General features: G+C 37.1%; 1 protein-coding gene across 3 annotated transcripts in view; it reads left to right on the top strand.

Annotated features, from left to right (window-relative positions):
• Positions 1-23,550, top strand: part of Tox (thymocyte selection associated high mobility group box) — a 299,513-nt gene that overhangs the window by 1,225 nt on the left and 274,738 nt on the right. The window contains exon 1 of one of the 3 annotated variants that reach the window (XM_021724922.3): positions 463-525. The exons of the other annotated variants lie outside the window; for them this stretch is intronic. Within the exon in view, the coding sequence (XP_021580597.2) occupies positions 514-525 (12 nt within the window). The 5' untranslated portion in view covers positions 463-513. Of the gene's footprint in view, positions 1-462; positions 526-23,550 lie in introns of those variants that run through there. 3 annotated transcript variants of the gene reach the window in all.

Raw genomic sequence — 23,550 nt, 5'->3', positions numbered from 1 at the left:
CCGGCTGCTGGCACTCTCATCCCGGAGCGGGAGGACGCGCAGGGACCTGACCCCAAGGGGAGCCGAAGAGCCACAGCCTTTCTGGCCCACGGCTTGTTGGACGTGTCTAAGCAGTCCCACGGGATGAAGGTTGGCGGGGAGAACTGAGTTCTTTAGTCTCCGGGCGGGCCATTTAGACGCCCAATTCTTGCTTGGAGATAAACCCGCCTGACTCTTACAGCCCCTGCAGGCACTTATTATATGTAGACCTCCTTCGTGAATTTCAGGAGAAAAATCGTTAGAACTCCCAACATTTGCCTGGTGGCAAATCCTCACCAAAACGATTTTTAAGGAGATCCAGAGGTGTTTAGCAGGCGGTATTCTCAAACCCTGGGCTCCCCACCATGCGACTGACTCCTGGCTCCGAGTCTTGGTCAATCTGTGACACACACACACACACACACACACACACACACACACACACAGCTGAGAGTAAAGTGAACCTCAGGCATCACCCTGTGGAGAAGCTCCTCCATGCTGTGTAAGGTATAAGACTTATCAAAAGGGCTATGCTGTTTGTGTGCTGATGTTTAGAAAAGTTAGAAAAGAGGAAAATCTATCTTGTGAAGACAGAGGCTTTACAGTGGGAATCCTTTCGCTAAGAGGCAAGTCGAAAGGTATTGGGAACTTTGACAAGTGCAGAGGAGTTTGTGTGATGAAGTTTCATTATTTGCTGGTAACATAGTTCTTTTACTCTGAAATCTGTTTTGCCTTTACAGTTAGGTATTTTATGTTTTATTTTTATTTTGCTTACAATACGAATGATAGTATTAAATAAGAAACAATAAAGTAGCAGTTCTGTCTTGAAGACTAAAGACATATTTGTTCCATAGTAGTTACCAAAAACCAAAAGATCAGAACCATTCTGGCAATAAAACTGGACAAATCTTATTAAATTTATCAGTGATTTTAGGCTTCAAAAAGAAGGTAATGACTTGGATACACATTTCACTCCCCATTCTTGTGATAGTAGGGTCAGATTTAATTTAAAAGTTAAATGCTTTGGAAAATCAGGAATTACTTCAATATATTAAATCATTTTCCAATTAAGTGCTTTAAATAATTTTAGTGGGTTGTGCTGTGAATTGAATAAATTAATTTCCAAAGTCTTCAGAATTTCTTTACTAGCTCATTGAAGTTCCTTTTAAGTCACCCTGTGTATAAGAAGCAAACTGTTCTTTTTAAATGCAAATTAGCCATCCTTTCTATAGACTAGTTGCAAGTCTGCTATTTAACTTACCCAGGGAATAATGGATTTTTAAAAATGCAAAGTCATAAGACACATTTCTAATGGTAGGAAAAGACTTCATGGAAATGTTTCTCCAAGGACGCCTTCTCCTGTCCATTCCTGTGTAGCAGTCCATCAGATGTATTTGTCACTGACCCCTGATTGTATGAAATGTACTGAGTAGGTTTCAAGGCCCTACAAAGCTCAGGCACTTGTGTTTTCTACTCCATCATGATTAACATTGGTATGAAATTTCTCTCTACCTCCACTATTTTGGTTGCTTAGATTTTAGTCATCTAGCATTCTTTTTTCTTTCTTTCTTTTTCTTCTTCTTCTTCTTTTTTGTGATGACTTAAGTAGATTTGCAGAGATATGGAAGAAAGGCAGAAGTTCAGAAGAGGCAAAGAAAGAAATCAATATCTACATTAAAAAAAAAAAAGTTGGATCAGACTTACCAATAGAGACAAGACTAGAGACAGGACTGAAAAGTAAACCTTTCGTCTTTCTGAGGTGTAAGGAACATGAAGTTTATGACAAATAATAGTCACTTTGTCAGGTTATTTGTTTTTAATAGGATGATAAGATTATAAATTACGAATTATCTTCATTTTAAACCTGTCAACACTTTACTATTTAAAGTTGGTGGGCTAAATCCCAGTGGAACCAATATCTTTCTGTGCTTTAGTGTCATGCAATTTTAACTATAGTTTCCCAGTGACATTTTTTTCCATGTCAGTAGAGACCCTAATCGAGAAAATGAATATCCTCTTCCTGAAGCTTTTCTAAACTAAAATGTGATTGTTTTCCTCCACAGACACTTTGCAGCACTGTGGCTCTATAGATTGCCAAAACACTACTTACATTTTTCAGTTAATAAACTCTGTAGGAGGCAGTTTTGCAAACAGTTTAATCCAGGGCTCGATTGTAAGAGCACATTACATTATGAATATATCACTATGCAAACTGGCCTTCATTTTCACATAGCCTACTGCAGGAACAATGCAAGTGATGTTGGTTATAGCAAGTGTACGAGGCATCTCTTATACAAACAGAACTGATGGCATGATGTTGTATATAGGTCAGCCTTTGAAATAGCAGTGTAGCTCAGAGACTGGACGGAATTGTACGTTGGAGGGAACAGTATTCACTTCTTGCAGCTGAAAGCACAGTTATATTTTAGACATTGAAAGATGGGTACCAGAGTGGAATTTCATCTAATTAGACTATTTTAAGTAACATTGTATCCCTTAATTGAACTGAATGTTACCAAAAGAAATTGGATTAAATGAGCTCACAATTGGAGTTCAGTGCTAAAATATAGCCTTATTTTTTGTTCTAGTTGAAGATGTCAAATCATCAGTTTAAATATATACCTACAGAGTAATAACAGCTCCTTTCAGTTTCTTAGTGCAGTGTCATTTCTAAAGATTGTTTTCACTGATTTTATGTTAAAATAGGAAAAAAAGATGTGGCACTTTTTCATTTTTACAATGATGTGATATGTTCAGTTATTGCTCAGTATCTGCCCACATAAGGAGCAGTAATACAATTATGTTATGACATGGCTAATGACAGGGATGCTGACCTCGGCCAACAGTGGGAGGAGAAATAATGGGCTTTACTGTTTTCAGTGGATGCTTTTGTAGAATCATGTATTGAGTCTTTCTTTGGTGGATTTAAAAGTGAAGAAGTCCAAAACATAAACCCATGTTTAATACTAGTTACATACAAAGTAAAGAATAATAGGCATTTAGCATATTGGGCTTTTGTATTGAGAATGAGAGAGGTCTGTGTATACTCTTTCCATATAAATGCAGGGGGAAGTTCCCATTGTGATAAACTCTGCTCTTGAATGTTAGGGCAAACATTAGACATGTGATGACTTTTGAGAAAGACAAGATTGATTATAGTCTCTACAAAATCTCCTTTGAGGTTATTTTTCTATGTGTACTGTATCATACATTGTACTTTAATGTGGCAAAACTCATCACATCTAAAATACAAGACTTGCAAGCATACCAAGATGGAGTCACGATTCGTATTTTGATTAATAAATGTAAGAAAGAGGAGGAGGGTGGGAGGAGGATGGGAGGAAGGAGGGGAGAAAGGGGAGGGTCTTAGGCAATTTAGAGCATCATGCTTGATTAATTCTCTGTCCTAATTCATAACTTCTAGGACTTTGGGAAATTCATAGTGGATACTTCATACATCATTTGTATAATTAAAACTCCTCTGGGAATTTTATTAGCTGGAAGCTTCCACAAGTTTTGAGGTCTTTAAATATGTTTTAAATGTAGTTATAAGTCAGAAAGAGCATAAACCAAGAAATCATATGGCCCTGGCCACTAAATCAGATATGACACAAAACCCTCAAATGTAGCTATCTTGACTTTGTGGGATATTTCAGTGTCACAAAATCCAGTTTTAAATGTCTCTAAAAGGAAGTTATAGTTACAAACTCTGAAGGGACCTGATATTATTTATAACATAATATGCAGTTCAGTATTCTCACAACTTAGCATATATTTTTAAAATTACTGAATGATAATAATAAGGGAGAATTTAATAGTTTGGTTTGGTAGAAAAATTCACTAATATTTAAATGTCTAATTGAATGTGTAGTGTAGATGTTTTTATTTTTAAATGTTGGGATTGCAGAGGAATTGAGAAAAGAAAAAGCAGTAAGGTGTTTGGAATTGGAGGAAGTTGGGAAATTTTAACAGTGCCTTCCTGGGTACCAAACTGAGTCCTCAAGGTTGGTTTTGCCATGTAGGGCTATTTCTAGTAGTCTTACTGGTGTGTGTGTGTGTGTGTGTGTGTGTGTGTGTGTGTGTGTGTGTGTGTGAGAGAGAGAGAGAGAGAGAGAGAGAGAGAGAGAAATTGATGGACTTAATTCAAAAGGGATAGCCTGGAAAACTGGAGAAGGGTCCATTACCTGTGAAGGATGATTTATTCTAATGCTCCCCAACCTTTTGTTAAAACATGGAAAAGAAAAGTTGAAAAGATCCTGGAGATATTTCTCAAATAGTGGTCTTTCCTTCCCTAATTAAAACCAGCCATCAACTGCAGGTCTCTTACCTCCTGACTCCATAGCCCCTCCCCAGGTACCTCTGCTCCAGGGCCAACCCACCCCACTACTATCCCCAATTGTGTGTGTGTGTGTGTTCAAGTGCTCTACCACTGAGCCACATCCCCTCTCCACCATGCTTCCTCTGAACTAGGAAGTCTGTGCTTTCTAATATGAACTCTCTTCCCTCTGCCTTTAACTCACCCTGATGTTTGTCTTGTCTGCTTTCTTCCCCTTCCAGTTCACCACCATCCTTATTATCATAGGGTTCGCAAATCCATTCTTCCACCAGCATTCTGGCTCTGTTTTCTGGTATATTGGAATCTACCAGCTCTGAGGCCGATATCCACTTTTTGAAATCCTGAATTATGTTATTCTCCTTTCCCCTTCCCTCATCTGAATGAAAGACATTGAGTCTATAATAATAGACTAAGAAAAATTGAATATGGTGCTTAGAGGAAAAATAGCCATGGTTGATATTTCTAAGCTATCTTACTCTCCCACTAGTCTACTCCAAACCTGTGCAGTCTATTGGGAGCTCAGAGATGAGCTCCTTGAACTCTGTCCTCAGTGAGAAAGCTTTGATTGGTCTCCCAAATGGCATGCTGTGGTGCTTATGGTCCTTGGTGGGCATACAGTGAGATGGGTTACACTTATAGAGAGCAGAAGTGTTAGCATGCTTATGTGTATGTGTGTAGATAACTAAAATGGGCAAAGTAGGCCACGCAGAATTTATTGAACTAACCAAATTTAGATGACTTATAACTCTATAGTTCAACTCTGAGTGTGAATCTTATGATTTCTGAGGATAATTATTTTATGTCAATAAAAATTTAATTATCTTGAATTGAGTAAGTGCTATTAATGATTGCATTTTTAACATATTATTCATTGTTTAGACTAGAACTAATATTGTTTGCAACCAAATCCAAGAATATAAAATTTGTACTTTTAGGACCAAAAAAAAAAGACTGTAGCACAACATAGTTAATATATACAGTGGCCCTGAGGATCCTAATCATGGTTCTTGCCTGCAAGAAGCTTCTGTTTGAAGCATCTAACCACAAGAATGCTCCCTTGTTTGTTTAAATTGAATGTTTCCATGAGGTATTAATTTTACCAGCTAATTTATGGATGCCCTTTTGATCTTTCATCGACATCCACTTTGGAGTTGTTGATATATTTTCAATTGATCTTCTCTGCACGTGTACTTTTCAGAATCAGTAGCCTGTGGCCTCCCTTGGTTGAGAATGATTTGTGTTGTGTGGACTGCCCACTAGGAATCGCAGAGTGCCAAAGCGATACAGCTTACATCTATCCTCATGCATTTGAGAATTTTTGTTTTAAACCCCTTCTGCCAAGTTTTATCTTGAAGAGCAATTTCTCATTAAAAACAGTTGAGTTATAAACTGCTTAGAAATGTGGTTTATAATGGAAGTGCCAACAGACTGTTAATTATAGCAGTTCTTCCATAATACTTTGAGATACAGAATTCACATTAACCTGAATGAGCTTTTCCTGGTTATAACATGTTTCTCCCTACAGCGTTCATTTTGAAAATGGGAACATTATATTGCTCTGTGAGTGGCAGTGGATGGTGCAGCGGGAAGACAAGAGGGAGGGTCATAACAGAAAGAAACTCAGCTCTTTCATGGTGGAAGGTAGCAGTATTTTCCCAGACCTGTTTAGCTTGATCTATGGCAAGTTGCCTTACTTGATGAAAAAGTTTGAAGTTAACTTTGAAAAGGTATTTTCCTTTTACTCATGAAAAAAAATCACTGATATCTACTTAGAGTACCAAGTGTCACGGAACCAGTGGTACCATTAATGTTTTTTTTCATTTTTCCATTTTCACTTACCTGTTTTAAATCATTCTGCTTTGGCCAAGTGTTTATTGTTTTTCATTTTTCATGGTTTCTTATGAAATTGTCTTTAAAGAACTCCTAATTAAATGAGGGCCGTGGTTGGTAGGTAAGAAGCTTTACCAGTGGTCAAGAAAATATAATGTATTTTGAGTTACCGTGTGGACTTACAAGTTATTATATCACATTCATAGTAGAAATGAAATCAGCTTCTGGACAAACCGACTTTTGATTGATACCTTGGGTGCCATTCTCAGGGGGTAACTCAGCCAGAGAAATTAAGGTCTCTCTGTGTGTGCATACAGGAGGGCAAATGCATACTTTTGTGGATATATGTGCTCTGTGCGTGTGTTTCTCTTTCTCACTTCCCAATTTACTTCTGCCATGAGCACATATGAGATTTTATCGTCAATAGCAGAATCCATCAATGGGTATAACAGCAGTGGGAAATCATCTAGGTTACTAGGAATACCCCATGACCACTCACTCCCTTTGAAGAAACTTAACCATGTTTCTCAAGAAACAATGCTTTTCAAATGGCAGGACTTTAACTTATTATAATCTAATGAGACTAAAGAACCGGGTCTTTTTGGAATAAAACCCTCTGCTCTGCTCAATAAAAGTCACCATTTTGTTAATGACTTGAGATAAAGACCTGGTGCCCCTTTGCCTCCTGCCCCTGAGTTGACTTACCCTCTGGACCAAATAAAGCTGCATCCGAGGATGTGATTCGTTCCCTTTCTGTTTCCCATTCTCTCAAGAAGCCTGACTTTGATCTGTGACTGGTAAAAGTTACTGACACTAAAACTTTTAATCCATCTTTGTCTCAATCTTCTATGTATCCAGTAGGAAAAAAATAATAATTTTTATGTGTATGAAAAAAAAAATCTCATGAGAACTAAGGAATCAACAGAAGTATATAATTTCACAAGCCTGTGGGGAAAGACGTTCAAAAATTCAAAGAAAGGTAGGCCTTAGTAGAACACTGTACTCTCATTCCATTTCTTCCTTCCTGCTACCCTAGTGGAATAAAAGCATTCTCAAAAGTTGTAGAGCAGTGATTCTTTTGGGAAGGGAGTGAAAGAGAGAACGTTTCTGGAGGGTCAGAGGCGGATTTGGGAAAATGGGACACGTGTAGGTACAGCCTGTAATCTGCCTCCCTCAGATGTTGATAAGCCCCCCAGGGGGGCTCTTTTCCCTTCTGCACATTCAGGGTCCAGCCACCTAATGAGAGAGATGCTATTGATGGGGGCAGTTGCCTATTTTGCACTGTAAGAAGACAAGATAAAAGTTGAGAATAACTGCTACAGAAGGAAGTACCCTCTTGTAGTTCCTGACTTTGGGGAAGCAATATCGCCTCTCTGCACCTTCCTCTGATATATGGGTCAGAGAAATGTGCCAGATTAATTAGCAGATGGGCCAATTGGGTCTAAATAAAGTCCAATTACATTGAAAGAATACCTGTGCAATACCTGATTTCCGCAAGTATTTTTAACTCAATGAAATGGTTAATTTAAACATTGATGGATAAAGTGTTTTATGCACCAGCATCTTCATACCAATGTCAAAGCCAGTGCTTCCTTTTGATGCCAGTACCCCTCCACCTAAAATGCCAGTAACAATTGTATAAAGAGAAATGTTAATAATAAAGAGGCAGGATAACCTTTCAACAAAAAGTATATTTTATCATTTGGCAGATGCAGTCATGAACATTAATCATAGAAACCTGCAGATAGTAGAAGCTTAATATCAAAGCTAATGATTTATTTTATGTTAATGACTTTCTGCTAGGGTATAAAAGACTGTTCATAATGGACTCTCAGAGCTCTGTTCAGCTACTAAGGCTAATGGGATAATCTTTCCTCTCCCCAAATTAAGCTTTTTTTGAAATAAATTATGCTGTTATTTTTCAAGGTAACTCTCAAAAAATTTTCCTGCAAAACTAATCTTTTCAGAATTGCTTAAAGAAATAAAAAAAGAAGAAAAGAAGATCCCCAAGTAGCTTTCCTACTTCATGAACACTTTTACTTCATTAGGGAGAGAAAGTTTGCATGCATCTGATATCACTGAATCTGTCCTGTTGAATAATTTTAAAGTCAGGCTTCTGCAACATCGTCCCTTTTGAAATTTGGCCTTTAGAAGTATATCCCACAATGGAACATGTTTTCCTTGCCCATGGCCAGCCAATGTTGAGCTGAACGGCAGTAAAAAAACATTTGAATTTTTTTTTTTCACAGAGAAGTTTTGAAGAATCATGTTTACAATTAGCTATAACCAACATTATATTTCAATAAGAGATAATTTGCCTACTAAAGTTCACATAATGTGCTAATCATGTGTAGTGGTTAATAAAGGCCTCCTACCTCACTCCCCTGATGGCTATAAAAGGCTATTATATTCATGGCTGTAGTTCAGGTACAGCTGCTGTGTGTTAATAATGCATCATTGTCCCACTAATCAACACAGCAAAGGTCAGAACCCCTAAGCACCTAAACCACCTATTCTCTTTCCAAAATATTTATTAACACCTTAACAGCATATCTGTTCATTTTCCTTAGCCTCCAGCCAGTTAATTCCACTCCAAGCTACTTGTGTGATAAAGGTTTTGTAACCTAAGCTAGGTCGCAGAAGAGATTAATATATATTCATACTAATCTTCTCCCATAAACAGGTTTCCATTTCCACAGTCATTGACTGAATTAGGGTCGGGTTGCTGTGCCATGAGCCCCTTTATAATTAAGTATGTGGGTTCCAAAGTAAGAATATTCTTAGGTTTTACATATTATTTAAGGAATGTTTAGGAGTAAAACAACTTTTCAGTACCCAGAACCATTTCAAGTACACAGAGTAAATCAGGGAGTGGGGAGGAATGTTTAAAAAAATGTAAAGAGAAATTAATCAGCATTGGTTTATAGACCTGATACAGTGAAATATTATTTTCTTAATTGTTCTTTTGGCATAGGAAAGCAATAATAGTAAAAGCTTCTTAAGCCATATTTTCTGCACACAAAGAACATATTCACATGGGATTTCCATTTTGCTGGAAAATCGTGCAAATCAATAAGCCAGCACTTATCTGCATTAAAATTAGGTAGACAACAGTTTATAGGCATAGTGATAGTGTCGTTGTCTTCATACCCTCAGTTGGTGCTTATCTAAGATAATCCTTGCTTTTGTGTCCTTAGAGAGAAGCCAAAAGTGAACAAGATCTCATTTTCTCATCTTGTATTACTGTCTTCTGTTTTCTGTTACTCATTTTGATAACCTTGTGTGTGTGTGTGTGTGTGTGTGTGTGTGTGTGTGTGGTGTTTCTTTATGATTTGGGAACCTCAAATGTTTTAAGAGGAGGAAAAAAAAATGAAACTCAACTATGTTCCCATCATCAGGAGAAATGCAAAAGGCGAACTAGTAGGAGGAGCTTCTGTGTGTGCAGCACATTATGTACAATGGTACATTTGTCATGCTTTAAATATATAATGCCTACAATAAAATATGTACAGGCGCAGTTGTGATCTATGAAGTCCCTGGCTCCGGTGCCATTGTTTGTAGTCTCTACGGTTGTCATACATTGTTCTTTGCACATCATATCCTTACAGCAGAATTTGACACAATTTCTAGCTTTCAGTCCTGCACCATTTTCATTGCACAATATACATGAGTTTGACAGGGTGTGTTGAGGACAACTCTGGCAAGCAATTGATATTTTGAAGTGGCAAGCGTTTCAGCAGCTGCCTGCTTGTGAAAAAGGAATGATAAGATATACTGTATTGTTAGTTTCAGGGAAAGCATTAAGGTTTAAGCTCTGTAAAAATGTACACATTATTCGTCAGTGGTGAAGCAAGTCTTTTATGTTTTTTAGAGCTTAGCTCTCTGGCTGATGTGAACTACAATGACATCGGTCAGTAAATGAATAGGAGTACTTTGAATTTGAACTGCTGCCAATTTTGCACCAACAAAGGAACTGACAAAAGAAAGATTTTATGTGAAATGCAAAGCACACGCAATGTTTTTGGGGGCGGGGAAAGGAAAGGAGGGAGAGAGAGAAAAACCCACATCAGTGAATATTCTTTAACTCATATTTGCAAGGCTACCAAATAGTTAAAACACATCTCTTTTTCATGGCTCACAGCTACAACCTAAGCTGTTTTACCTAATGTGCTTTAAAAACCTGTTGTATACACATAGGCTTTCAGAATATGTTCATGTGGAATTTGGAGTGTTTTTCTAAATATCGCACTGTGCCCCGAAGGTCTGTTGGCAGAATATCAGAGTCACCCACTGCTGAAGTCCCTAACTCTCTCTGTATCTGGTAGTGGGAAATTGTAGTTTAATCAGTTATGGCACTTTCAGTGTGTAACCATCATTAGCAAGGCAATTTGTCATGACTGTTAATGGTCAGGATGCATCTGCTCTCTCAGTTACAAAGCATGATAAGTAAGAAGACAAATATTCCAATATCTGATAGTATTAACTTGTTTCAAATTTGTAATCCAAGGTTAGTTGCTCAAAACAGACACAGCAGCAGATTAACAAGCATCCTGTATTCAATTTTACTGGGCCCTGTTTTTATGGATTTATGGCCTTAAAGCACACTAATACGCTATTAGGAAGGGCACAGTCTTTGATTAGATGTTCTACAGAAACTAAGTTATGAGCAGAGTACCTTCTGGGAAGAATTTATGTGCATAATATTTTCTATAGAGCTCCATAAATTGAAAGGATTGATGCATGCAATATTTCTAACATGCTATGTATTCTTCTCATGATTAAAAAAGTCACTTTCCCATTGGTTGATAAACTGGCTGGTCACTTTTCATGTGAGTTTAGAGACTATTTTAAAAGTTAAAATTCAAGTGAAAAAAAACTTCAGAATGAATTAGAAATGGTACATTTCCCCCAGCAAACTGCTTTATAAGATCATTGTTCATTGTTCTAAACAGGAAAAAAAAAAAAAAAAAGTTTAACAGATTCCCCCAGTTGAAAAGGCCAGACTTTTTTACATACCTCCTATTCTCTAGGTATGACATCACATAGCTTGCCAGACAAAATCTTTTTGACACATTTTCATTTTTAATGAAAGATCCTAAAATTCAGAGCATAATGATTTCTTAGAAACTGAACCCGATCTTGGTTAAAAAAAAAAAAAAATCGTTCTTGCTAGTAAGAAAAGCTGTTACTGTTTAAGTTCCTGTGGAGCGGTTAGTTGGTACGCTTCACTGAATGTTGTCAAAAAGGCTTTCCTCATGATTGACAACCCGGCCGGAATGTGAATGGAGATTTTAATTGCGTATCATGTGTGCATATCAGAGTGAGTGAATTCATGACTCTGCTTAGCTCCATATCTCTGCAGGTCAGCCGAGCCAAAAAAATGCTCTTTTATGTGCAATTTTTCCAAAAAGAGAAAGGTGTATGTGTACCAAAGTCGTTCGTTATTCATTTCTGAAGTGAAACACTTGTGTTCCCTCAGCTTCAGAGTTTGAAAGTGGAACAAAAATCTATTTAGAGATTTCTTTCTTTTACTCTCTGCACTTATAATATACTTGGATGATGTAAATTTTTTTTCTTTTACAAGTTGGGAAAAGTCTGCCAGAACATATTTTTCTTATGGCACTTGCTATAGGAAGTGTGTTTATCTTTCTCCCCCCATCCCCCAAAGGGTACTTTGAAAAGAAAGAAAAGAAATGTAAGCCAGTGGAAAAATTTACTGAGGTCAACTGCCTCTCTATAACTTGCAAACTTCAGAAAAGACCTTAGGAGGGTGTGTGGGGGGTGCATTTCTAAGAGGTGGAAGGTTCATAACATTGTATCTGAATGTTTATAAAAATAGCAATAACAATGTTCACTATAAAGTGACATAACATATATGAATGTTAATTCCTTAGCAAAATGGCTTTTCAGTTGATGATGTAAAAGGTCAAAGATGTATTTCTACTTATCATTTCTTTATCAAGATACAATGGTGGTTATACTCCATTTACCCTATTGAAATGTCTAAAATCCAATACACTTGAGACTTCAAAGTGGAGTGAAACTTTCTTTGTCAGTAACATTGGCTACAATAACCCTAGACAAATGAAGAACTTATTAATCTAAAACCAAAAAACATTTTCATAATGCATATGCTATGTATAATTTTTCATTTGATGTGATAGGAAACTTTGGCACTTGGATTGTAAATTTATCACTTAAGTACTTTTCTGTTTCATTTTGAATAGGTGAGAAAAAGATTAGTGCCAGGGTCATTTTAAATATAACCATAGTAATAAGGAGGGTAATGTTGAAAGGATAGTGACTTGATAGCTTAAGGATGTCCCTTGGGGATTTAACCTTGTTCTGGGCTCTAATATGTTATCTCAACACAATTTAGAACATACCAGATTGCACCCTGAAGACTCAGCCTTAATATGGTATGCAGAATGGGGTGATGGCTATAATGAAGACACTACTACTGTACCTTTAAAATGCTAAAGCAGGAAAAAAACTATTTGATTTAAAAAATTCAGCTTTATGTATGGGGTGACATTTTTCTAATGTTATGGAAGACTATTTTGTACTTTCTACTGAGAGCTCAGGCAAGGAAGAAATCTATTTACAAAATGAAAAAAAGTGCTCAGCTGAATGCATTTCACTTTTAAAGATGATATTCTGGTAATGAACTTTATCAAGCAGAGAACATTTCAGTAAAAGTATTAAAGTAGTTCCTATTTTGGTTGCCTCACTTAGGGCTGTGTCACTGTTTCCATTATAACTTCTTATTTCCTAGGTAGCTCTGATGCAGTTCCCATACAAATATTTGCACAAGGATGAAATGAGAATATTTTAGCCTAAGTAGACTTTTTTTTCTTTCTTTTTTTTTTAATTTGGAATACACTTGTTAAGAAGCCTCAGGCATTGTTAATAAGGCATACTTAATTCATTTTTAGAAACTGAGAAGCAGTTACTAAACATCCACTGGAGGCAATTCCTTACTCTGAATGTGAAGCGGAGCTGGGAGAGACAGAGAAAGGAGTGAGATTTGGCCCCAGACTCCCTGTGGCTAATCAGGAGAGGACTAGAAATAACCCATAATGCAGCTGCAGCAAAACTGACATGCTACAATGTCTGTCGTCAAAGTGCTGGGGATGCAAAAGCAAAAGTGGTGAACTGGAATTGGAGCAATCCCCGATGCTTCCTGAAGGAGAAGGTATTTTGGTAGGCCTTAAAAACTGGGCAGCAAAGAAAGGGAAATAAAGTTACATCTAATTTTGGAAATTCTTTTTTAGATTTTTTTACTTCTTTTCAACATGAAATGAAACAACTTAAAACTAAGAAATACAGGAGATAGAAATATAGTTCAATGGTGGACCACCTACCCTAGCATGCTTGATTGGTTCCCTAGTACCAAAAAACAAATCAAAGAATATAACAAACAAACAAAAGCAGAAGAAGCACTCGAGGGCTATTCGTATTAATGTAAAATATTATAGCCAAGAAACAGACAAAAACACACTTCTTCTCCTCCATTTTAATGAAACTATCATTAAACATTGAAATTTGGCTCTTGGTCCCTCCCAGTAGGAACAAAACAAAACAAAACAAAAGGAAATGCAGAGAGTGACAGAATTCTGATTCTCTAAGAGATATACTGACCAACACTAATCATTCATGCAAAAAAAGTTTTCCTCTAGTGAAAAACTGCAAAACATGTAGTGTGAAAGGCTGAGGAAGACAGAGTGAGGAAATATACATGAAGATGTGACCTTATGGGCTATATGAGGAGGAGTCTGATATGGTGGGTTGAAGGTGCCTGAGGTAGGATTGAGCATCTGTAGAGGGAAGTGGGACTCAGTGAAGTAGGAGGGATTCCCTGGTATAAGCAACACAGAGAGAAAACTAAGACCAGTTAGGAATGAGGGGACCTGACAGAAGTAGCCAGTATTGCAGGAAGAGGCCTACATTATAGAAAGATGACCTTTGTACTTACACAGAATGGATCGAGGAAAGTGGGGCGGAATTGAGATTGCCTGTTATCAGTGGGCTAATGTTTGTCCCTGTTGAAAACATACCAGAGCCTATGCAATGGGACTTGCCTGTTATCCCAGCTACTCAGAGACTGAGGCAGGAGGATCTCAACCTTGAGGCCAGGCTTGGCAACTTACTGTCTCAAAGCAAATAATAAGAGAGGGCTGGGGATGTAGCTCAGTGGTAGAACACCCCTGGGTTCAATCTCCAGTAAATCACCCTCCCCACTACAAAAATACCAGAGAAGACTTCTCCAAAGGAAACACATGTGAAGATGAATAATTTGGTATTGACCTATTTTTTGATGATTTTTTTCCAACAATAGATGAATGATTATCTTTTAGAGGTTTAGCAAAAAGATCTTGAGTTACATTAAAATTTAACTTCTTAAAGTACACTAGAGTTGTCATCTACATGAGAATTATTATGAGAATTATCTGATTGATAAGCCCATTATCAACATCAATATTAGTGGTCAATGGGTAATCTTCATAATATATCTGCTAAATTAATTTCTTATCTGTTTTAATTGTGGTGTGATATTCGCTGAAATTAATGGTAATGACTTTCCCAAAATTTCTTGCTCAGTGATAAATATACATATTATTAGGAAATTTAGGATATATATTTAAATTATCCAAACATATTCAGAAATCTCTATTGAACTTTTGAAGTTCCCTTGAAATCTTCTAGTACTACTTGGTCAAGTTCTCAAATTTTTCCACTGAAGTGCTCGAATGAATGGGAGGGAACTTCTACCTCCAAGGGGCTAGAGGAGATACCAGGAAGTAACTCTAAAATCTACATAGGTCTTTAGAAGACTAATGTTTTATTTTTTAAAAAATATGTGGATTTGGGGCTGGGGATGTAATTCAGTGGTAGAGCACTTGCCTGGTATGAATGAGGCTCTGGGTTCTATTTCCAGCAGTGCCAAAAAGACCAGGAGACGGAGAATGTGGCTTTTATGTTATACTCTATAACACATCCATGTCTGTTTTAAAATAAATTGGATACTTTCTATCACATAGAATTGAGGCAACTGTATGTTCTAAGAAGATGGGATGGGTCATGCTGTTCTGTAGTTCTGCTCCTTTGCAATATTGTTTTGCTCCTAGGGATATGAATTTGAGAAGCATGAGATAGCATAATGGTCTTTTGTCTTTACTGTTAAAAAATGAAAGAGAGACCTTGAAGGAGTTTCTTCTACTAGGTCTTCTCTCCTACACAAAATGGAGTATTTTAAGCACCCTAATTCTTTTTCTTGACTTTCACTTGTTATCCTTCTTTGATAGGAAACTTTTAACAAAATATACTTAATCTTAGTCTAAACTGGAATACTAGCTAGGGGCTCAGTGGTTGCTAGTGCCATGGGTACAAGTGATGCTAGGTTTTTCAGGGAGAAGTGATGAAAAGGAAATCCTGTGTGTAGTTGGGAGGGTTACTGGTGCAAATTGAAAATGCTTGATGATAGATGAAGTTACTCAAGTGAACAACTTGAACTTGGCAAGAATTTGAGAAGTCTGAGAAATCGAAAGTATCTTGAAGAAATCAAACAATTATGGTAATGATTTGGAGATGAGGTAGGGAAAGGTATGGGGCAGGATGGGTCCTGCAGCACAACACATGGTCAACACTTGGAATATTCCCTCCTTCCCTCCCTTTCACCACAGGCAGAGGTAATTTGTGTGATGATTGACATTACTTTCAAGATTCCTTTGGAATCTTTTTTAGCTGCCTTTTCATTAGAGCTCCCTCTCTCTCCCACCTGCATCTTCTCTTTTCTACAGGGGGCTTCTGTTTCTGGGCAGCATCCTCTCCTGTCTTCACCATCATTAGGGTAAAGTTCACGAGACCCTCTGTCTTGGAACAGGAGTAGCTCTGGTTAGGCTAGATTCTAGGTGTGTGCATGGAGGATTTCTCAACAAATGCCAACCTACTTTTTGTTCATAACACACCCTTAAATCAAGGTGTTTTTAGTTTGTGTTAGTTCCCTCCTTCTTTACCTCATTTAATACTTGATCTTTTTTTGGTGGGGGGGTACTGAGAACTGAACCCAGGGGTGCTTAACCATTAAACCATATCCCCAGCCCCATTTTATATTTTATTTAGAGATAGGGCCTCACTGAGTTGTTTAGAATCTCCCTAAGTTACTGAGGCTGGTTTTAAACTCTCAATCATCCTGCCTCAGTCTCCCAAACTTCTGGGATTGTAGGCATGCACCACCACATCCGGCTCTTGATTGATTTTTAAAATGAGTTCATCACAACCAGTCAGGCACAGGCAAATAGTGGATGTTCCCTCTTAGTGACAACAATTATTTTTTTGTTAATTCTAGAAACTCACTTTTGGCAGGTGAACATTTTAAGTTGTATGTTTACCCAAATCAAGATCATTTTCTCTTACTTAAAGTATTTTGAAGTTTCAAATGAAATGGCAGCAGGTCAATGCACACAGGGTATGCCTGCCATTGACGCACTTTTATTCACAAGATCTCATAAAAATGGAACAAAAATTAATAACAAAGAGAAGCAGATTCCTTATATCTGACTCAAGGGCCTATTTTTTTTTTTCTGTGGGTTTTGGAGCATGTGGCACAGGTTTCTGATGGACTCAGTTTCCACAGAATGACATTTGTAAATGAGGTTCTGCATCAGCTGCCAATGGGCACGCTCTGGAAAATGCCTTGTTAGGCGATTTCATCTGCAAACCTCATAGTGTGTCCACATACTAAGACAGCTACAATATCACTGGGTGATAAAATCTTATGGGACCATCATATATGTGGCTTGTTATTTACCAAAACATGCAGTGTGTGTTGCTATTGGTTTATTTATTCATTCAATATGTTCTGTGTGCCAGGAATTGGGCTAAAATCGTGGGTGGGGAATCTATTTGTGCACTTAACAGAACTAATAATCTTAGGTGTGATACAAAATGCACTGTTAACAGGAGTTGAGGGAACCAAGGAGGAAGGGGACAACTTGGACACTCTAACTAAATACTTCTGCTGTGAAGCTTGGAATCTCTGTGCGTTCATTTGTGCATTTACCTACTCTACCCTCATTCCTTTCCTGTAGTCTAGGTGATACAGTGAGAGTAGAACCTGCATTCCTGTCCTTTCTCAAGTCTTGCCATGAGAGGAACTGATAGCCTGTGGGATGCCCGTAGCTTGGTAACCTGAACCAAAAGTGATTGTTTGTGAAGTAGCCAGAGGAATGAATTTTTAAAAATTGAAATTCTAATCGTGCAAATATTTAAACCTCTGGCAATTTGAACTAGGCATCATTCAAATATAAACAAAGGGGTTTATACTCAGCTTTCCCTTTAATGTTTTCATGGGCTGAAATCAGTGGCTTAATATTATTCAATACCATTTTTATATTGGAAGCCATTCAGAAGTTCAGAATGTTAGTCGAATGGCAAAATAATCACTGTTCATTCTGTTCAGGTTCATCATAATAGATTTCAAAAGGTAAACACCACTGTGCATTTTAAAATTATTTTTTCTTGACAAATTCTGCATAGCCTGGGAGACAGTCATTGCAGAAATGGCTCATAAAATAATTCTGTGAATCTCATGTTTTCTTACCATCTCTCTCGTTCCTTAGCCTAATATGGTATGTAACCAGACTGCAATTATACTTTCACAATTACTTTATTATATGGGCTGAAATATACTCCTGAAGCTCTTATTACCTTCTCCATACACCATTTGCACAGACCTGCTGATGGCTGTCAGCAGTGCTTCCTCGGGACAATCAGCCATTCTTAGCGGGTTGTGTTTAAATTCAGCACACCACAAATAGAAAGCACCTCTCTCTTCTTGCTGATGAATTTTTAATGTTCAAGCATTTATAATAATTCAAAGGACTTCATTACAACAGCATGCAGAATTAGCCCCGTGTGTTTTAGGATGTTGGATCTTTATTTGTGATCTTTGTCAAAGAGAGAAACAAATGAAAACAACAATATTAATAGTGTGTGTTTGTGTCTGTAGCAACCTGAGAATTATGATGTCACCCCCCCTTGTTAGGGCCCCTTTTCCCTGAAAGAGGTTGTTTAAGATTTTCTACTTCAAATAATTTGCTCAAAAGCTCCTCTATTCTCCATAATTGCATTTTATGGGAAAAAAAGATACGACTCTACTCCATGTCTTTAAATGGAAACTGGAATACCATATATTCAAATATGGAATACATTTACATTTAATAACAAAAATCAAGACCCTTTCTTTTACATTACAAAGAGAAATATTCTCCTTTAAGAAAAGCCAGTTCTTAGGGTCTTTGAGAGTCTTCCAAAAAGGAGGTTTGGTTGACTTTGAGAGCCATATGGTGCAGTCTGTTACCCTCCTTAATGAATTTTTTTCTTTACCTTTTTATTTCTCTCCCAAACTGTACTTACATTGGAACAACTACATATTAGGCCATCTCTTATAAAGTTATGACATTTAAAATTTAAATAATAGGAAATAGTTAAATTGTAATCACCTTATGGGTTTCCTGCTGTCAAATCCTAATATAGACTTCTAGCTTTCCCTTTGAAAAATTAGAGATTTGAGCCAAATGCTACTATACCCTATGGGTATGTGTATTCTTATAAGACTATAAAGTCAAATGTCCAGAAATGGTCAGATAATTGATGATGTACCTCAATTGTTTTTGGAGTGCTTAAATGTATGAATATACTTTTTGAAACAACATAATTGTTAATTTATTTGGTACCAAGTGATTGGGTATCTGTCTTCCACCTAACATCTTATATACTTCTGATTAGTGGTGAAAATGAACTTGAGTTATTAAATAGTCCTATTTTTAGTATCATGGGGTAGAAAGAAATGGAGATGGAATCCCAGGATGTAAACAATAATTATCGAGCTAAAGAAGATGTGGAGCAAGGGACTTAATTCTCATCTTTCTTATCTCAAAAACAAGGGATTTGATCATCTCTCAGATTCTTTCCTGCCCAGGGGGAGGGGGAACCATTGCATTGTTAAATAGAAAACTCCATCATATTAAGAGGTTCCGAGACTAAAAGCAACTAGAGAATCATCTCTATTGCAGACACCAAATTTAAAGCCTAATGCTGTTGTCATTTATTGCAGAGAGACACCATCACATCCATCATAATTCAATCATTATAATGACTAAAAGGCACAGTGGAGTACGTTTCCAAAGATCAAAACTTAACTTAGAGCAGACACTGAAAATGATTTTGACTAGTTGCATCATAACATCATAATAGAAAACTTCACTTTTTTGGAATTAAGGTATGTCAGAACCATTTTTGGTTAAAGGGCAACTTGAGATTATTGAAGTGACAAATGATAAAGCATTTCTCTAACGTGTTGTTGTACTAGTAGGGCAAGTCATGGATCCTAAGTTGGAAAAGGAGTTTGGGAATCATAAGTCAAGTAGGATAGCTGGCCAGAGATCCCAGAGAGCTGGGAAGGATTCAGAATTTAGCAAGTCCTAAAGGAGAAAGCTAAGCACCAGATCCAAGCATCTTGGTTAAAGCAGATTCCTACCTCACTTGCAGATCTATTATCTTAGTATTCTTGTATAGCTATAACAAATCCTAGCATTTTTGATTCAGGCAACTTGAAAGGCGCTATTTTAAGTGAAGAGTTTGCTGATTCTCAAAATGGACCTGCCTTCTATCTGCCTGCTTTATCTTGCTCAAGCATGATACCAGCAGGATTCACGGAGGCAGAGTTCCTGACTTAAAGAAGTTTTTTGCTTTGGGAAAAAAAAAAGAATATCAGAAAAACTAAAAAGTGCAGAGAGAATAGCATGAAAGAGAAAATATATTCTTGGCTCTAGATTTTGAGTCAGTTCTTAATCTTTTTGGTTCATATGTACAAGCAAATAGTCTAGAATTTCTAACACTGAATTACACTATATTCATCATTCAGTGTCTTATAAACAAAGTGACAGGAAATAGAAAAAGTAATTTTTATAGCTGCTATTCCTTAGCTTATTCTCTAGGCTGTTGAATCCATCTGCCACGTGCCCTCAGGTGATCAAGAGGCCATATTTTCAGATGTTCCAATAGCTGTCCTTTTTCTTTGACTTTGGTTTATTTTGTTTCTCTTAGGTCCTTTACCTTAGCTGCAACAAGATCATATTTGGGTAAACTGTTCCATATGACTTCCTCCCTTCAGTGCTTCTCTGACCAGATAGTACCATAAGTAATTTATCTCTGTTAAGGCAAAAATGAATGTTATGCTTTCATCAAAATTTAGAGACCCACCACAAAGAATTGGAAAACAATATGAAATGATTGAAAAAGTAATATGGTTAGACAAACAGTTTGACAGCCATTTGTTGAAGTAGTACCAAAGATAACCTTTGTTTATGGCATGGGGTAACAAAATATTAACATCCAATAATCAGAATCCATAATGCTTACATATTTTAAAACTTTTAATTTGTCAATTCCAAAACAAACAAACAAAAACCACTGGAGGATTTCTATACAACCCCATTCAACTCTTTAGTCAAGGACACAGTAATAATCGCTTGAGTGCTAATTTTTGAGTTGAGACAAGGGAGGATTTTTTCCAGCATCTCTTGAAAGGACTATGTCACAAATAAGAAAGAACCCTGTGCATAAAGAAGTTGAGGCATCAGGGCAAACTTGGGGGTAGTTTCTTCTATGCGCCTATGTCTCCCATTTGCAAATTGAAAATAATGATAACATTTTAATTATAAGATTTATGGTGAGGATTAAGTGATTAACAACTGTGTAAGGTGCCTTCCAAGCCACATGGCACAGAAACAGTCCATAAATATTAGTTGTTGCCATTGGTGCTGATGACCCTGGAAACCTTACTCTAACTGCACAAACCCTGCCTGAGAAACTGTGCTGTCTGTAAACTTCAACTCTTCTGAGATTCATTAGTAATGTTTCTCAGAGTCCCTGGATTGGTTTGGAAGATGGTGGCATCGTTGGTAAGATCACACCAGAACATCACGAGCCTGCCAAGGTGATGATCTCAGAGTAGTGCTCAAAACCCACCCAGAGATGGAGTCACTTCAGGGACAGCAGACTTCCTGATCTAGTGCTCCCTACATATAGCCCTGGATACCTTCCATCACCAGTAAACCCCTGAACAAAGCCATAGTCTTCTCTACAATTGGCCAGAGAAAAATGTGCATCTCGCCTGAGATTGCTCTTCAGCTTATTGCTTTAATACACTTACCAAGATTAACTTATCACATTAATGAGCTGATATCCTAGGATTCCAGAGATACTGGATAAAAAAAAAGATGCCTTTATTGTTCTATACACAGGACACATCATTTGGGCACAAGGTTGGAAGGAACAGGAGGCCTTTCACTGGGAGAGATTACATGAGTACACTTCTTCTATTTCTTGGCTATGCTTACCCTGTAGTTTCCCCTAGAAATGTTCTCAAATCTGTAGAAGTCTACAGAACGCCTCTCCTCCCATGCAACTCGGTACCCCTAGCTGTCTTTCTATTTTTTTCCAAAATTACCAGAAATAATTTTATAACCATTGTCTGTAAAGCAAGAACCAAAGTATCTTTGCTGTGGGTTTCTGGGTTGAGTTTTAATCTTTTAACTAAATTACAGACTTGCTTGTGCATCACTAGGTTTTAGGAGTGACAGGATAATCTGGATTTCATTGAACACAGTTTGATTACTATGTATTGCATAGAAAGGGAGAGGAGTTGACGTGGATGGTGGAGATATGCATTGTCTGTATTGGTTATCACTTTTACGTTGGGGTTGAGGTTAGTAATAGGTGAATTGCCACAGTGAAAGAAGTTCAGATGTGTTGGTAATTCCTTGCATATTAAGGGTGGAGCAAAAGCTGTTCAAATGGCCATTAATATTATTGGGAGTGCTGATAAGTGTTAAAAATTCAACTAATTGAAGTCATTGTTGAAGCCCTGTTAGTGTAGTTCACCAGGTGATAATAAGAGTGTGAAAGACACATTACCATTCCATTTTGTTTCTTTATTGGTAGCTTGATAATGAGCAATTATCCTTTAATTGGTATTGCCCTTATAGTTTTCAGTGTATTTTTGCATACATTTGAAATGTGTAGTAACACTGTGGGATGGCTGATGAGATGTTTGGGTCTTTATTTTATGGCCAAGGAAACTAAGATCCAGAGTAGGTATTTTAAAATCATGTGGCAAGAAAGTGAGGAATGAGGATGTGCTAAATGAATGAGCTGATACAAATACGTCTCCACAAATGCTATCCTACAGTCCATCCGTTCTGCTGAATTCTTACAGGAGGTTCCAGCATGCCTGACTAAACACTTGAAGTCATCGGCCCAAGGAAATGATAATTTATTTCACATTATAAAACTTTTGTTTTTGAAGAATGTGAAGGATCTTTTTATAAAAAAAATTTAATAGGATTTTTCTTATGGGGCATTGTTGGAAGAACTAAAGGCATATAAAGTCAACATTGATAATGCAAAAAATCCGGTTGAAATGATTGTTGGAAATTTTGAGCATAGCTGGGCATGGTGGTTCATACCTTAATCCCAGTTACTCAGGAGGCTGAGGCAGGAGGATCACAAGTTCAAGACCAGCCTTGGCAATTTAGTGAGACCCTGTCTCAGAATTTTAAAAATTAAAGTTAAAAAGAGCTAGGGCTGTACCTTAGTGGTAAAGCACCCTTGAGTTCAATCTCCAGTATTGAACAAAAAATTTAAAAATTGAAGTATAATTTTTAGCTTATTGGAATGTGGGAAGAATGTATCTCTGAAATTTCTATGGAAAACAACAAAAAAAATTTTTAAAACAATTTTTTAATTTCTTACATACATGACAATAATGGAGTGCATTACATTCATAATTATCCTTTCACAGCACAATTTTATGTAACTCTGTATATAGAGTATGTTCGTGCCAAATTATGCCATTATACATGAGCTCTCTTATTTTTTTTTGCATTACAATTCTTAATACACCTTTATACTACAATTTATCATATCTCTGTTTGTGTATAAGGTATGTCAACACCAAATTCACATCTGCAGGAAAATGGATGGCATTAGAGAAGATTATGCTAAGTGAAGTTAGCCAATCCCCCCCCCCATAAAAAACAATGCCAAATGTTTTCTCTGATATAAGGCGGGTGACTCAAAGTGGGGTAGGGAGGGAGAGCACGGGTGGAAAATTACCTCTAGATAGGGAAAAAGGGTGGGAGGCAAAGGGAGGGAGAAGGGGAATAGCAAGGATAGTGGAAGGAGATGGTCATCATTATACAAAAAAAAATTTTAATGTGTGTAGTTACAGGGTCAAGTTATATCCTAAAATAAGTGACCACAATCACTTTATTTAACAAAATCAACAGAACCATGGAAGA

Source organism: Ictidomys tridecemlineatus, chromosome 7 (assembly GCF_052094955.1).
Source record: "Ictidomys tridecemlineatus isolate mIctTri1 chromosome 7, mIctTri1.hap1, whole genome shotgun sequence".
NCBI lineage: Eukaryota > Metazoa > Chordata > Mammalia > Rodentia > Sciuridae > Ictidomys > Ictidomys tridecemlineatus.
The sequence above is the reverse complement of the archived record's forward strand: the minus strand, read 5'-3'. Positions and strand labels throughout refer to the sequence as shown.